Source organism: Procambarus clarkii, chromosome 48 (genome assembly GCF_040958095.1).
Source record: "Procambarus clarkii isolate CNS0578487 chromosome 48, FALCON_Pclarkii_2.0, whole genome shotgun sequence".
NCBI classification, from domain to species: domain Eukaryota; kingdom Metazoa; phylum Arthropoda; class Malacostraca; order Decapoda; family Cambaridae; genus Procambarus; species Procambarus clarkii.
Window position 1 is genome coordinate 11,719,850 of NC_091197.1, and position 16,190 is coordinate 11,736,039.

A 16,190-nucleotide genomic window follows, 5' to 3' on the forward strand; every position below is an offset into this window, starting at 1 on the left:
GGGATTGATTTGATTGATTGTTGGCGCCGGAGGCGGCTAGTTTATTGTGCACCCCATACCCATCCTGTGAGCGGTAGCGCAAAAAGCATTAGAGAGGGCACAAAAGGTCTTTATCAGACCTCAACTTAGATTATTATTACATAAACAATTTAATCTGCGGTGAACACATTTACTATGAGGGAGAAGAGGTCACTGATACCACCTCGTGTAGACGAAAACTAATAATTGAATACTCTTAGTATTACATACATGGATTCTCTATACTCTATGAAGCATGATATACTAGGACAATAAGGAACGGCAAGGACAGTGAGCAGCGGCAAGGATAATATGGAACGACAAGGACAATAAGGAGCGACAAGGACAATAGGGAAGAACAAGAACAATAAGGAGCGACAAGGACAATAAGGAGCGACAAGGACAATGGGGAAGAACAAGAACAATAAGGAGTGACAAGGACAATAAGGAACGACAAGGACAATAAGGAGCGACAAGGACAATAAGGAACGGTAAGGACAATAAGGAGCGACAAGGATAATATGGAACGACAAGGACAACAGGGAAGGACAAGGACAACAGAGAAGGACAAGAACAATTAAGAACGACAAGGATAATATGGAAGGACAAGGACAATAAGGAAAGGACAAGGACAATGAGCAGCGACAAGGATAATATGGAAGGACAAGGACAATAGGGAAGGACAAGGACAACAGAGAAAAGCTCCTCCTTCATCCACACAATGCAGCGAGGAAGAGACGAATTAGAGGCGGTGAACATTGGCATTGTTGCGCTAGGCTTTGGAGGCAACGAATTAAAATGTTCTTTCAACATTTTAGACCAATCAACAATCTTTTTTTTCCCCAGTTACGTATATGACGTTTCTAAAGACAATCTCAGACTTCAAAGTAGACTCAAATTCGATCATTCTGGAGACCAGAAAGAATATAAAAATAATCACTGTTGATCTAGCTGCTGTTCAGAAAAAATATAATATATATATATATATATATATATATATATATATATATATATATATATATATATATATAAATATATATATATATATATATATATATATATATATAAATATATATATATATAAATATATATATATATAATATATATATATAATATATATATATATATATATATATATATATATATATATATATATATATATATATATATATATATATATATATATATATATGTATATGATATTATTCTCGTATTTATTTATTTAAGAAGGTACAATGCATTATCAGTTATTTTATTTTAGGCTTATCAGTTTTGACAAAAAACTTTTAGTTCGCCATATACAACTTCTGTTGGGATTTCATTAATTATTTATATAAGAATAAAGGAAACTTCCGAAAGCCTATTGGCCCGTACGATGCAACTAGTATTTATATCATTTATATCCACCAAAACTCTTCCATATATATGCCTCACCTCGGCTAGAACGTAATTGAAATGGGAGTGCGCCCGACATGTTCGTATTAACTGGCAAACGGCTTTGGTTTCTATATTATATTGCTTATTCGCTTTCTTAATTATAAACACGAACGCCAGTCTAACGAAGCCTGCTGCAGGGAACGTTCAACAATTACCTTAGTTAAAGTGGAAGAAATACATAATAATACCTTTCCAAATTCGTTGAACTTAGTACATCGAAGCTGCCACTTTAGTACATCGAGGTTTAGAAAATTACTTCCCATACTGAAATTACCTTATACATGCTTAAAATTCACCATATTGATATAAATCTCAACGATCTAGATAATAATGTCACCTCTTCTCAATAATGTATGCAGATTAGGTATGTATCCCCCTAAAAATCCCTTGTAAAGGCCAACATCCCATTTTCACCGAGGCGCGGCGGTCTCTCATTATTCAAATGAGGAACGACGGAGGTCCCGCGTCACTTTGTCAAATATTATAACTACAGGTATAATGGAGACAAAATAATTGGTTTAAATTGCAGATATTGGGCATAAGCGACATAAAATGGTAAATATTATTGGTTTCTATGAATAAAGGGGTATCAGTGATGCCAGGGGTCTGCAATGACTTGCAATGACCGGCAAATTTAGCCAAAGTTCAAAGATCTCCAGGCGAGACTTTAACTACTTACTTACTGACAGTTGTCAACCCCGCTACTCGCCCTCATCAACAGAGCTCAAATGTTCATTCTCTGCAATCGCCAAACCTCCTGTTTATGATTGAAAAACGCATTACACACGATTTATAACTGATGAAGTTCGAATATTTCTGAGAGTGCTTCGTTGACGATCTCTGTTCGAATCAAAACTCTGTAAATGTGTTTATCAACCTACATACAAAACTACAAATAATTGCCAACAGAACCTAAACACTTAACCTAACCTAAATCTACGCCAAAATATCCACATTATGCTGATATATTAAAAATAGGAATTTATATTTGAGAAAATTACTTTGGATGGGCATGGGTCGGCGTCAGCTTGTACCAGCATTGCCTGAGGATAGTTTGAGCTGGGACTTAGATTGGACGAGCAAAGCCTGACGATAGGTTTCCAAGTTTTGGGACAATTGCTCGAGATGTTGTAACGTCAAAATGTAAGCTGTGAGGCAACAAGCAAGGCGAGACATTGCCGATAAATCAATAAACGTTAGCAAACCCCCCCCCCCCCCCAATAGTTTCCGTATTAATCAACGCTCTGTGCCGGCCGAGACCCAACACCCAACTGGAAGCAGAGAATGTCACCATCACGTTCCTCAAACACAACCCAACTCACACATGAAAGTGTCGACGTTTCGGTCCATTTCTCTTCCTTCCATGTCGGACCGAAACGTTATAAATTCACGTCGAATTTCGCACTGGCACAAACCGTCTGCGAACACAGGAACAGAAGAATATAAGCAATCTCAGAAGTCGCATTAGCCCATAACGCTAATTATCTCGTATATACATACAATAGGCTGCCTGCAGCCCATACTTCATCCTGCCTTTTTAAGGTCAATAGGCTTCTGCAGTCCATACTTCATCCCTTCCTTTAAGCGACCGCGAGAAATTATGTCATAAGGAAACAGTGGCAAAGGAAGAAGTGGCCAAAATGGAAGGAGAAGCGGCAGAAAGGAAAGGGAAAGTGACAGAAAAGAAAAGAACTGTGAAAGAAGAAAGGAGACGTGGCCAAAATGAGTGGACGGCCAGGAAGCCTAGTAGAGGAGCGTGACAAGTAATGATGAAAAAAACGATTTTCCCCAAATAGTTTTCTTCCTGTATTTTTGTATATATCTTTTGCTTCGAAGGCCGAGTTTATTGACCAGCATCACTCTGTGAGTGAACATGCCGCCATAGCCGTGTCACTCATCCTGTGAGTGAACATATCGCCATAGCCGCGTCACTCATCCTGTGAGTGAACATAATACCATAGCCGCGTCACTCATCCTGAGTCAACATACTGCCATAGCGGCATCGCTCATCCTGTGAGTGAACATATCGCCAGAGCAGCATCACTCATCCTGTGAGTGAACATAACGCCAGAGCAGCATCACTCATCCTGTGAGTGAACATATCGCCATAGCCGCATGAATAACACCTCCAGACACAACTGGGACCAATTCAGCTGTCTCTAGTGAACAGTAAATCAAACAGGAAGACTAACATTCACCAATCTAAACTTACGTCAACTTGTGTGTGTGTGTGCACAGTAGGGGGGGGGGATCATCATTAAAGAACAATGTGCTTCACAGGGGCTTGAAATATCGTAGTATATAGGAATTCTCATTCATAATTCAAAACATAATTCAAGAATCTGAAGAAGAGCGTATTAGCGTATTGAACTCACATCAACGTTGAAACCTGCGACAACGAAGCTGTTCTTAGTGACGTTGTTAGCAGGGATATACTGGTAGAAGAGCTTGTCTCCTCTGTACCACTTGAGGCTGTAGAGGGTGGCGTTGTCTAGGCTATAGTAGCAAGAGAGCTCGGCTCGGGAACCTCGTACCTTGAACTCCGGCACCTCCACCGCCTGCAGCTCCAGGGCTGACCCGCACCCTGAAAGAGGGAAAGTCATCTGGTTGATTTTGTTTGCATGAAACGAATACTTAAAATTATATTAGTTGACGTTGGTAGGTTGGTAAATGTTACAAGTTCCGACTACTACTGAGATAAGTATTTTTTTTAAGGTTATTTGAAGATATTTAAAATTAGATCATGATTAATATTTTACGGAGATAGGACGCAGATTTATTGGGTGAGAAACTACGCATTATAAGGCACTATGCCATCAGGACCGTTCTTTGAGTTATTAAGAATTTACCCGAGGGCCACCATCTATTTAGTGGCCACGACGGGGACAGGAAGCCGGCAGTTTGTCAAAGATCAACCCAATTTTCCTGAGAACTTTAATCAACTGAACTTTGAACTGCAGTAATGTCTTTGCATTTACGGTTTTAGCGGGTAGGCGGTTCCACGGGTTTATAACACTATGGGTGAAAAACCATCACCTGTTTTATGCCCCACATTGTGGCTCGTTGAACTTGAAGCCATTACCCCATGTATGTGCTACATGTGACCTTATATAGAAGTGGTCAGGGTTAATATCCCTAGTTTGTTCAGTATTTACAAAGTTTCTATGAGACTTTTTCATTTCATGACAAGAACTGGACTTTCAAGCCCTATCATGTCTGGCTTTCAATGTTGTTAGTATTGTGACCCTTAACCTTTTCTGGCATGAGAGACCAGAAGACATTTGTGCTGGAACAGTTTTGAAATTAATGGACCCTGTATAAAACTTTGCACAGCAAATCGCTAGTTCATTGAGCAGCGTCACTCATCCTGTGAGTGAACTTATTACCGCCAGTGACAGTATTGAACAGCGTCACTCATCCTGTGAGTGAACTTACTGCCGTAGCATCATACACAATATACCCCAATAGGAAAAAACACCTATTCCATCTTTAGAAGGCTGGACGGTAGAGCGACGATTTCGCTTCATGCAGGTCGTCGTTCAATCCCCGACCGTCCAAGTGGTTGGGCACCATTCCTTTCCCCCGTTCCATCCCAAATCCTTATCCTGACCCCTTCCAAGTACTATGTAGTCGTAAGGGCTTAGCGCTTTCCCTTGAAAATTCCCTGCCTTCCTGTTCATCCTATAACTTGTACCCAGACGCACACTGGACTCACTTGAATGCGTCAAGTGAAGAAACTATCAAAAAAGATAGTTTACTGAACCCCATTCCTCAAGTAAGCTTACGTTACCTTTTAAAAATTAAAGTATTATTCTGTAGACTTATTTAGATTAAGGAAAGACTTTAGATAAGATTAATGTGTACAAATATTAGAAATGGTTTAAACTGCAGAATATAAATATGGTGAAAAAGATTATGAAATGGATATAATACACGAAACAATGAATTCAGAATCAGTTTGCATTGAGAAAAGAAACGGGTAAACGCTGGTTCAGAAATAGGGATTGGGCCGTAAACAATTTCGGTTTGCTATTGTGCTTAAAACCTTACTAGCCTCTGGAGGCTGATTAAGACCAACCAGCAAGCTATACTTTAGTTTCTAAACATAGTCTAGGACTAAAGTAAACAATATACACCGAGAAGCAGGGGAAGTACACCTTCCGATATTAATAGGAACAGCCTCGCCCTTATCAACAGGCTTGTGCGTGCTCCTTTTTTTCCTACTCCTGTGAGTCCTGTAAGGGAGAGAAAACACCAGGATTTCAAGATAATCTTGCTAGTGACCGAACCTGCTTTGTTCGGTCAATTACTTTGACTGTGTAATTATTTATATAAATAGCTAGCTTGGTAATTAATGATTCGTATAACGATATTTAATTATGTTTTAGATGAGGTCCATTTTCATAGCGTACATGTGGACAAAATAAAACGGTTGTCCTTGTGTATATACGAAGTATGTGCAAAAGTAGTTCCAGCGTAGCTCAGTGTGTGTAAATATGAATTACTTGAAAAGTTCAGCTCGGGGTGTGTAAATCCAATGTATGTGAAAAAGTTCAGATCACTACGTGTAAATATGAATTATTAAAAACAATTTAACTCAAATGTAAGAAAATATATTTTTTGTTTGTAAAAGTTGAACTCATTATGGGAAAATTCCTTTTGCCAGTACGACTTAATCTGCAAGTTTTCGGGCATTTGTTATTATCATTTTTCACTGAAGACTGAAGAGTAATCTAAATGTAATATAAACCTTTAAAAGCCTAAAATACCAAATTTAGTCTTTCGTTAATACATCAAATAAATAATCAAGTGTGAGTGTAACACCGACCTTACGGGATGAGGTCGGTGGTGATGCATGATGCAAGTCATCATAGTTACATTGATCTTGAAGGCCATTATGGTAGGACCTCACCCTTGATGGTAGGACCTTACCCTCGATGGTAGGACCTTATCGATGGTAGGACCTCACCCTCGATGGTAGAACCTCACCCTTGATGGCAGGTATTTTCTTTAACTCGTCAAAACCAAGCCATCTATATTACCATAAGGACGGATGCTCTTGCTCTCAAAAGTAGAAGGCGTCACTGAAGCCCTGGATATTCTGGGTGCTAAGGACAAGAGAGCATCAACCAATCCCGCGGGAGACGGCGAAATACTAAGTAAACACCAACGATCATTTCGGGGAAGCGATGAGCTTACCTGAGAGTTGCACTGTGTAATCTCAATGTTGATGTTGCAGATCTACTGGGGTAGTTTGCTCACGTTCGCCCATTGTATTGTATTATTCTCTGATATACCGTCCTCTAAACGGCTCCAGCTCTATGAATTTGTATTGACCACATTAAAAAATATATATTCATGTATATTCCTATGTTTGCTCTTTCATATACAAGCAAGACGCTGGTTTTGTTCGTCTCTCTATATTGGGTGGTTATGGGTCATTACCACAACACACACACACACACACTGGTTGAGAGGCGGGACCAAAGAGCCAGAGCTCAACCCCCGCAAGCATAATTAGGTGAGTATACTGGTGGGGTGTCTGGTAGCTGAGTGGACAGCGCATAGGACTCGTAATTCTGTGGCCTGTGGTTAGATTCCCGAACCCGGCAGAAACAAATGGGCAAAGTTTCTTTCACCCTGATGCCCCTGTTACCTACCAGTAAACAGGTACCTGGGAGTTAGACAGCTGTTACGGAGCGGCTTCCTGGGGGGGGGGGGGGGTTGCATGGAAAAAATAGTAATTACTTACAGTTGATTGATTGATAGATGAGACGCGGGCCGAGAGAGCAGAGCTCAACCCCCGCAAGAACAACTAGGTGAATACACACAAATATACACCAAATATACCGAATGGGAGATGAAGTCCTTCACGAAACGGACAGAGAGAAGGATCTAGGAGTTGATATCACGCCAAACCTGTCAACTGAAGCCCACATCAAAAGAATAACATCAGCGGCGTATGCGAGGCTGGCTAACATCAGAACTGCCTTCTGGAACCTGTTTAAAGAATCCTTCAGAACCTTGTATACCATATATGTAAAACCAATCCTGAGGTATGCGGCCCCAGCATGGAGCCCATACCTTGTCAAGCACAAGACTAAGCTGGAAAAAAGTTCAGAGGTATGCCACTAGACTAGTCCCAGAACTAAGAGGCATGAGTTACGAGGACAGACTACGTGAACTGCACCTCACGACACTGGAAGAAAGAAGAGCTCGGAGAGACATATGATCATCTTACGGGCTCACCATAGCCCGTGCTACTAGAACTTCTTGTTCTGAGTAGCTGAATATTAAACAACAACAACAACATGCTCACTACATACAAAATTCTCAGGGGAATTGACAGGGTAGACAAGAATGGACTCTAACATGGGTGGTACGCGAATAAGGGGACACAGGTGGAAGCTGAGTACCCAAATGAGCTACAGAGACATTAGAAAGAACTTTTTTAGTGTCAGAGTAGTTAGTAAATGGAATGCATTAGGCAGTGATGTGGTGGAGGCTGACTCCATACACAGTTTTAAATGTAGATATGATAGAGCCCAGTAGGCTCAGGGATCTGTACGTCAGTTGATTGACAGTTGAGAGGCGGGACCAAAGAGCCAAAGCTCAACCCCCGCAAGCACAACTCAGCCTTCTCTTCTCTCTTTCCAGCCTTTCTGTATCCCTTTCCAGCCATCCTATCTCTCTTTCCAGCTCTGGTATCACTATTCCATTCCATCAGGCAAGGGCATTGAGAGCTTCAATAATAAATAAATTGTTAAAGAATACAATTGAAGCATTACAAAATTAGAGTCAAATATATTTACTGGAAGCCCCATACTGGAGCATACAGTGTCTGGCTGTATGAAGCAGGTGTGTGGCTGTATGGAGCAGGTGTGTGGCTGTATGTTGCTAAGAATGTACAGAGCGACTCGGCGTCGTACTTAGATTTTCAGGGCCAGGATTCTTTAGGCATTTTCCCATCCACTTACGAAGAAACCCTTACAGATTTCCTTATGGCGGCTTTGCTTAAATATATTGAACACTTTACTATCTCTGGTCACCATCCACTAGAGGGGTCACCATCTCTAGTGGCCTCGATGGGGACAGGAAGCCACGAAGAACCACATATAATTAAAATTCTATCAAAATACGTATAACTTTTGATCCGTACCAGAGTACTTGAAGAACAGAATTTAGTTCCATTTCCGGCTAAAAAAATAAATACCAAATTATATGCCGTTAAATTGAACTCCAAATATAATTACAAATTGTCACGCAAGCCAAAACGCATGTTGTTGTTGTTGTTATTAAAGATTCGTTACCTGGAACAAAAAGTTCCAAGTAGCACGGGCTATGGCGAGCCCGTAGTCCAACAAGCAATTATCCAGCACATCAACAGCCCGACGGAGCAGGGACGCGCAGCATCACCGTCCATAATCAGTCGTCCAATATAATGGCCGACTTAATACCAGGAGCCTCATTTGTAACCCATATGAGCGGAGGATTCCTCGTTCGATACCCATACCGCTCGCTAAAATAGAGAGCGCGCCGCGAGTCTCTGCTAATGCGTTCTATTCGGAAGATTATGACTCGGATTGGAATCCAATTCCGCTTCAATTCTGAGGATTCAAGCTTGGATTCAAACCAGATACGAGTAATCAAATTTGTAAACAAAAAAAAAATAACCGTTAATTCCTGGAAATACGCAGTTGTTTTTACTTGTTGGATAATATCAAGTAATTTACAACTAAAATCAAGAGTGTGAACTTCTCAGCTTGTCCAGGCTTAGGAAAACATTGGGTATTGTTGCAATAATGATTTACTATTTGATGTAAATTATTAGGCTTGGGGAAGACATTAATACAGAGGGATCATACTTCTAAATCTGTATTTAGATTATATACTGCATAATTATAATGATAGTGTGTCACGCTGTATTCTGACTTCCTCTTATGTAAATAATGTAATACAATTTTCGTACACGAACTGAATTATAAATGTACACTGATTATAAATGGATTATAAATTGTCACAACCATTGGTGTTCCGTCCCACTTGGCTTGGCATGGATTTGGTCGGTTACATTATTTACTTAAATCATTAAGTGATGCTTGAGGAGTATTTGAACCCTTGAAATTGTGCTTCTAAAACAACACGGCTGCCAGATGTTCACACTGGAAGGAAGTGTGGAAATAAAACTGGTCGCTCCTTGTATATGTAATGTAAGGTTGAAATGTTTGAACACTTCTGCTAACTTTTGTGGAATAATGCAATTATTCATAATACATTAATTTTTAGAATTGTTTCCATTTGACTACTATGGGAAAATGTAGTACCTGGAACTAGGTTTTTAGTGAAAGCCAATTGCAGAGATACTAACTTTAAATGAACACTAAATGTTAGTGGAAGACCTGATAGATTATGGAAGGTTGTTAAAGTTAGGAATATAGTAGCAGTAACGTGGTGGATATCAAATACAGCAGATGAGTTCAAAGAGTGGACTAGGGGTTCACAATCCCTGATGTAATAGCAATGGCAAGAGACAAAAAAATTGAAATGCTCAATGATATAATGCTTGGGTTCAAGCCTCATATAGTGGAGTGTTCAATCAAATCTGGACTGGACGCTCTACCGTCCAGTCCAATCTGGACTGGATGCTCTACCGTCCAGTCCAGATTGTCAGGTGATGTGACAATTGAAACAAAAAAGACTTTTGAAGAAATTATTATTGAAGAAGCAAAGACCTGTAGTGACTTCATTGTTTAAGCCATTTAAATGGAGAGAGAGAGAGAGAGATTGTGGTGGCCATAACCCACAATTCTTCCTTCCCCGAAGAATTACAAAAGGTTAAGAAAAATGAGTCTAAAAACATGAGCCTGTGGAAACAACTTTTAAGGAATCGATGAGCTAAGGTGCTAGTAATGGGAGAATTAAACTATTTCCAAATTGATTGGGAATGAATGAACCCAAGAGTAAAAAAAAAAAATGAAAAGACATTAAGTTGATGTAAATGACAATAAATAACTTGGTGATGCAACATGTCAAGGCGGGAACAAGCTGAGTGAAAAGGTGATGAACCAGCACTGCCGTACTCGGTCTTCTCGCAGTACTCAGTCCTCATTGACAGCATTGAAAATAGCTCGGTCGATAGAGCTTCGGCCTGACACGCATCGGGTCCGCGGTTCGAGCCTCCTACAGCCCAGGCGAATGGAACAGCATCGAACAGTGAATGCCAATGAGAGACCCTGACAACTGCGTTTTAAGTATTAGATACGCATAAGAAGGAAAACTGTAGACATAGAGAGGTCCAATGGAACAAGAATAGATTTAGCAAGACTTAGATTTCCATTAGTAAGTAGAAATAACGAGAAACTGAAGGAAGATCCACTTAGCCAATTAGGAACAAGGGAACCAATAAGATGGTTTGATAGTGGTGGAAACTAACAAGTCAAAGATCGTAGAAGAAATACAGAGCACATATATGAGTGCTTCATGTTGAGATATAGTCATATGTAACTTACCAAACAAGAGCAGCAAGAGAATGAGATGAGCTCTGGGAGTGTGGGAGTGGGCGGGTGGAGCCATGTTGACGCCTATGGGCGGGGGCGGGGCAGGTGTCACTCACGGGGCGGCCGCCATCCTCATGCCCACACACCTGCTGGTCACACACCTGCTGGTCAACACTCTACATCAGTACCACTGCTGATCAATACACATCTATTAATCAATACACAGAAGATTGATCAACGCATTGCATGAAGAGACACACACTTAAATCCTCGATCAAAACACTTAAACACGCTTAAATAAATAAATGTTGTATAATATGGTTCAGCTTGATCTTGAAATAATGTAATTATGCTAAATTATTTCCAATCTAATTTCCGTCTCGGTTTTAGAGCGTCTAAGATGATAGCTGACTGACCAACCATTAAGTTTGGTGCTACTGTAGACAAAAAGTATACTTTTGTCCTGAATATTGTCCTGGAATATAGAAACTGAGAAGAGGGGGAAGTGGTATACCTCACAATGGATATATCACTCATATTCCTCAATTATAATTCCTTCAGCCGAGGCACGTAGCTGCCTTTATTTCAACAAATAGTTTTCAACTGACGAAAAACAATTCAGACTCCTAATGTTAATTTATATTTAATTTTCCATCGGCCAAGATCAATAACCCGAACGAAATTTTTTTTTTATTTAAAATATCTAAATATATATAAAAAAAATGGGGGTTTAATCCAGAGATAATACAATAGGTTGTAATGATTAGGAAGAATTTAAAATGTTTCTAGTTTTTTTTTATGTTAAGAGGTACGGTTTTCTGGTGGTACCTTAAGACACCTTAATTGTTTCTTGGCAACGAGTGTGTGTTGTTTGGTTAATTGCCCGGATGAGTCGTTAAGCCGGTGGGACTATGTAATGCTTGGAAGAGATATGAGGACAAGGAGCTGGGGTATGAGGACAAGGAGCCGGGGGTGTGAGGACAGGGCGCTGTGATATGCGCTTCTATGCGCATATCACAATGTCTATAATATACGCAGACAGAGAGGAGAGATGAGAGGAGAAATAGAAGAGAGGAGGAGAGAGCCGAACGAGAGGAAAAGAGAGAAGAGTTTGATGACTGAAGAGATTGAAAAGGATAATAAGAGATTAGAGAAAAGATAAGAGCAAGGAGATATATTTGAGAAGAGATATAGGGAGATGCGAGAGAAGAGAAATGAGAGAGAGAGAGAGAGAGAGAGAGAGAGAGAGAGAGAGAGAGAGAGAGAGAGAGAGAGAGAGAGAGAGAGAGAGAGAGAGAGAGAGAGAGAGAGAGGATACAGATGTTGAGCTGGCAACACTTCCCCCAGAGGTGAGGGGGTGTGTTTACACCTGTTATATGTTGTATATACTGGTCCCATACACAGCCGGGTGTGCTGGTGGTGGTGTGCTGGTGGTAGTGTGCTGGTGGTGGTGGTGTGCTGGTGGTGGTAGTGTGCTGGTGGTGGTGGTGTGCTGGTGGTGGTAGTGTGCTGATTCTTCACCACACCACCACCACCACCAGTCATCATCCAAAATTATGAAATAGTTTTTCTGACTACTTTTTCTAGAATTTTGCATGGGACGCAGCTTAATGGTCATTAGTACTTCATATCTTTCCTCTTTCTTGAATATTGGACCTGCATTTGCCTTTTTTCAGATTTCTGGTAGTTCTCCCATCTCTATTGTAATGTTGAACATTATAGTTTATGGGTAACATCAGATGGCAGCAGCTTCCTTCAGTACCCAGGGGGATATCTGGCCTGGGCTTCCTGCTTGTGTTCCATTCACTTCCGCCTGGGACCTTTTTTACCTATTTTTCACTAACTTTAATTATCTTTTGTTGTTTCGGGTCGTCCGTTGTTAGCCCTATTTAGACATTAATCTTATTCTGGTGTGAAGACTTCCTGGAACTTCTTGTTGAGTTCTTCACACACTTCTTTGTCATTCTTCGAGAGTGTTCCTCCCTGTCCCCGCACAGTCTGGTCACATGGTCCGCTATGTGGTTCAATGAGACATCAGAACCACACACTGAGGTCCACTATGTGGTGTCCATGAAGACATCAAAGCAGAAACCACTTCCGTTTAGTGGGAGTATTGACAGCCATAACATCTTCGTCTTATTTAACGTGAAGTGTAGAAGTGCTGTCCCCCCTTCTACACTTCCGCCTTCTCCACTTCCTTCCTCAGCCTCTACGAAAACGACCTCCAGTAGCCTCTCCGAAAAAAGTCGCCCGCGACATATGTTGTTTGGTCTCCCGGAACGAGGTGTCCTAAACTGCCTGCTGGATCCTCATCCACTGATAAACAGGATATACATCGGCGGGCCAGGCCTCAGCCTTTCTCAGACTTCACACACTCTCAGGGGCGTCCACCACTCTTGTATTTTTTGTTTTGTTTGGGTGCAATTTCTTACAAATGTATTAAAATATAACCCATTCTGTAAAAGGAAGGTTCTTTTGCGGAGTCTAAATGTAGATAAGTTGTCTTTTGAACTGCCGCATCGCACCCGCTCTTCTCTTCTCTCCTTTCTCTTGCTACCACAGTGGAGCAGTGAGGCTTTCTCTTGCTTCCACAGTGAAACACTGAGGCTTTCTCTTGCTGCCACAGTGAAACACTGAGGCTTTCTCTTGCTCCCACAGTGGAACATTGAGGCTTTCTCTTGCTCCAACAGTGAAACACTGTAACTTTCTCTCACTACCACAGCGAGACATCATAAAACTCTCGGTACACTTATACTTTCCTCCCTCATACAACACGATCGTCTTTCAGTGTAAGGACCAACTAAAAACGCTCCATGCAATAACCATCAATACCCGAGCGGGAAGGTTATGCCGGAATATCACTAATGGACTCTCAGTCACATCAAATTGTAATAACACAAAAATAGCTAATTGAAGTGTGTGTGTGAGCTACACCGAAGCACTCACACTCATAAACCTGTGTTATGACTTGAAGGAACTGAAATATCTCATGCTAATAGATATATGTTAATTAAATGCCTTAATATAGGTATTTTATATCTATGCAAGATAATGAATGCAGATGAGGAGTCACAATAACGTGGCTGAAATGTGTTGGCCAGACCTCACGCTAGAAAGTGAAGGGACGACGACTTTTCGGTCCGTCCTGGACCATTCTCAAGTCGATTGCGATCAAGATAATGAATGGTAGAGGGTGGAGACCAGACGCTTGCCGCTAGCCACGGCAAACTTTGCAGGATGACTGGTTCGTGGATTGTCAAGGTTGGTCGGGGTTAACCCCCCATTGCATGAAATGGCAGTTGATACTAATTTGCCTAGCCTTTATTAATGCTTAGTGAAGATGATTGAAATGATGAGGAAAAGTGGCAAAGGGTAAGGAATGTGGTGAATGTAGTGAAGGGTAGGGGAAGGTGGTGAAGGGTAGGGAAGGTGGTGAAAGGTAGGGAAGGTGGTGAAGGGTAGGGAAGGTGGTGAAGGGTAGGGAAAGTGGTGAAGGGTAGGGAATGTGGTGAAGGGTAGGGAAGGTGGTGAAGGGTAGGGAAGGTGGTGAAAGGTAGGGAAAGTGGTGAAGGGTAGGGAAGGTGGTGAAGGGTAGGGAAGGTGGTGAAGGGTAGGGAAGGTGGTGAAGGGTAGGGAAGGTGGTGAAGGGTAGGGAAAGTGGTGAAGGGTAGGGAATGTGGTGAAGGGTAGGGAAGGTGGTGAAGGGTAGGGAAGGTGGTGAAAGGTAGGGAAAGTGGTGAAGGGTAGGGAAGGTGGTGAAGGGTAGGGAAGGTGGTGAAGGGTAGGGAAGGTGGTGAAGGGTAGGGAAGGTGGTGAAGGGTAGGGAAGATGGAACCAACATGGAAGCAGCAAGAGGAAGTATGGGCCAATAGGCCTTCTGCAGTTACTTCCATTCTTATGTTCTCATATCCATTGTTTCGTGTTCTGTCATAGCTTTATCACCTCACCCAAAACTTTTGTGCCATATCACCTCACCCAAAACAAGTATACGTATCAATGTATGTTATGTGTAAACTAAGTCTTTGAAAATGTAATAAGCATTACGAAACGCGTTCAGGCGTCGCGTCAGACCGGGAATAAAGAATGAATTTTGGAGAGTTAATTTATCAATTACCCTCGACAGTGAAGAAGAACATAAGAAATATTGAGAAGATTCGAGTTAGAATTATTAATCTTACCCTTTCGGTCATATTCAACAACATATATATTAGAGACGTTATTGTGAGGTGATGGTGAGTGTCTCAATAGTGAGGGAGGGAGGGCGGCCGGGACGGGGCTCGACCACAAGGGGAGAGGACGCAAGTTTATGAGAGGGGAGAAGGGAGAGGACCCAAGCTCAAGAGAGGGGAGAGAGAGGGTGTGGATGTGAGGGGTGCTGGTGGTGGTGCTGGTCACTAGAGACGCAGCTCACTGTTGGGGCTTCACGACGCTGACACCAGAGTACGGGAAGCCTCCACACCTGGGAAGTCTGCACACCTGGGAAGCCTGTACACCTGGGAAGCCTCCACACCTGGGAAGCCTGCACACCTGGGAAGCCTCCACACCTGGGAAGCCTCCACACCTGGGAAGCCTCCACACCTGGGAAGCCTCCACACCTGGGAAGCCTCCACACCTGGGAAGCCTGCACACCTGGGAAGCCTCCACACCTGGGAAGCTTCCACATCTGCGAAACCTCCACACCTGTACCTCCACCCTGCTCCTCACCATAGTTATTTTCAGTCTTTTCTCATTTGAAAACTTGTTTTCCGGTGTTAATAAACGTCTGACGATCTGCACCCTTAAGTCTTTTTATGTAAATTTCCTCGTCTTCTCATACAGATACCATATAGTGTCCATATAGAAGCCATACACTATATGGTATCAATAACGAAGTCATTGATTAAACTATTTAGGAACCCTATACAGTAATGACGTAGAAACATTATAACTATATAGAAACCTTATTTATAGTAACTATAGAAATCGGACACAGACTAATAAACACGTAGACTAACAGACTGATAAAACACACGAACTGATACACTAACAGACATGCTAATTAACTCACAGACATGTTAATACACAGACTGACAAATACACTAATTAACTCACAGACATGTTAATACACAGACTAACAAGACACACGCTAACAAGACACACTAACAGACACACAGACACATAGAGTCGCAGCTCACATAATAACAGACACAGACATAGACACACATTTTAGAATTTCATCAACACTTTACAATGTTTCAT

The 16,190-nt window shown here is 41.5% G+C and overlaps 1 protein-coding gene across 1 annotated transcript in view; it reads right to left on the minus strand.

The window, feature by feature from the left end:
• Positions 1-11,084, minus strand: part of LOC123764669 (cell adhesion molecule 1) — a 44,490-nt gene extending 33,406 nt beyond the window's left edge. Inside the window, exons 1-2 of the mRNA XM_069302612.1 lie at positions 10,965-11,084; positions 3,831-4,039 (exon numbers count right to left, since the gene is read on the minus strand). Coding sequence (XP_069158713.1) covers positions 3,831-4,039; positions 10,965-11,028 — 273 coding nt within the window. The 5' untranslated portion in view covers positions 11,029-11,084. The remainder of the gene's footprint in view (positions 1-3,830; positions 4,040-10,964) is intronic.
• Positions 11,085-16,190: the final 5,106 nt, after the last annotated feature.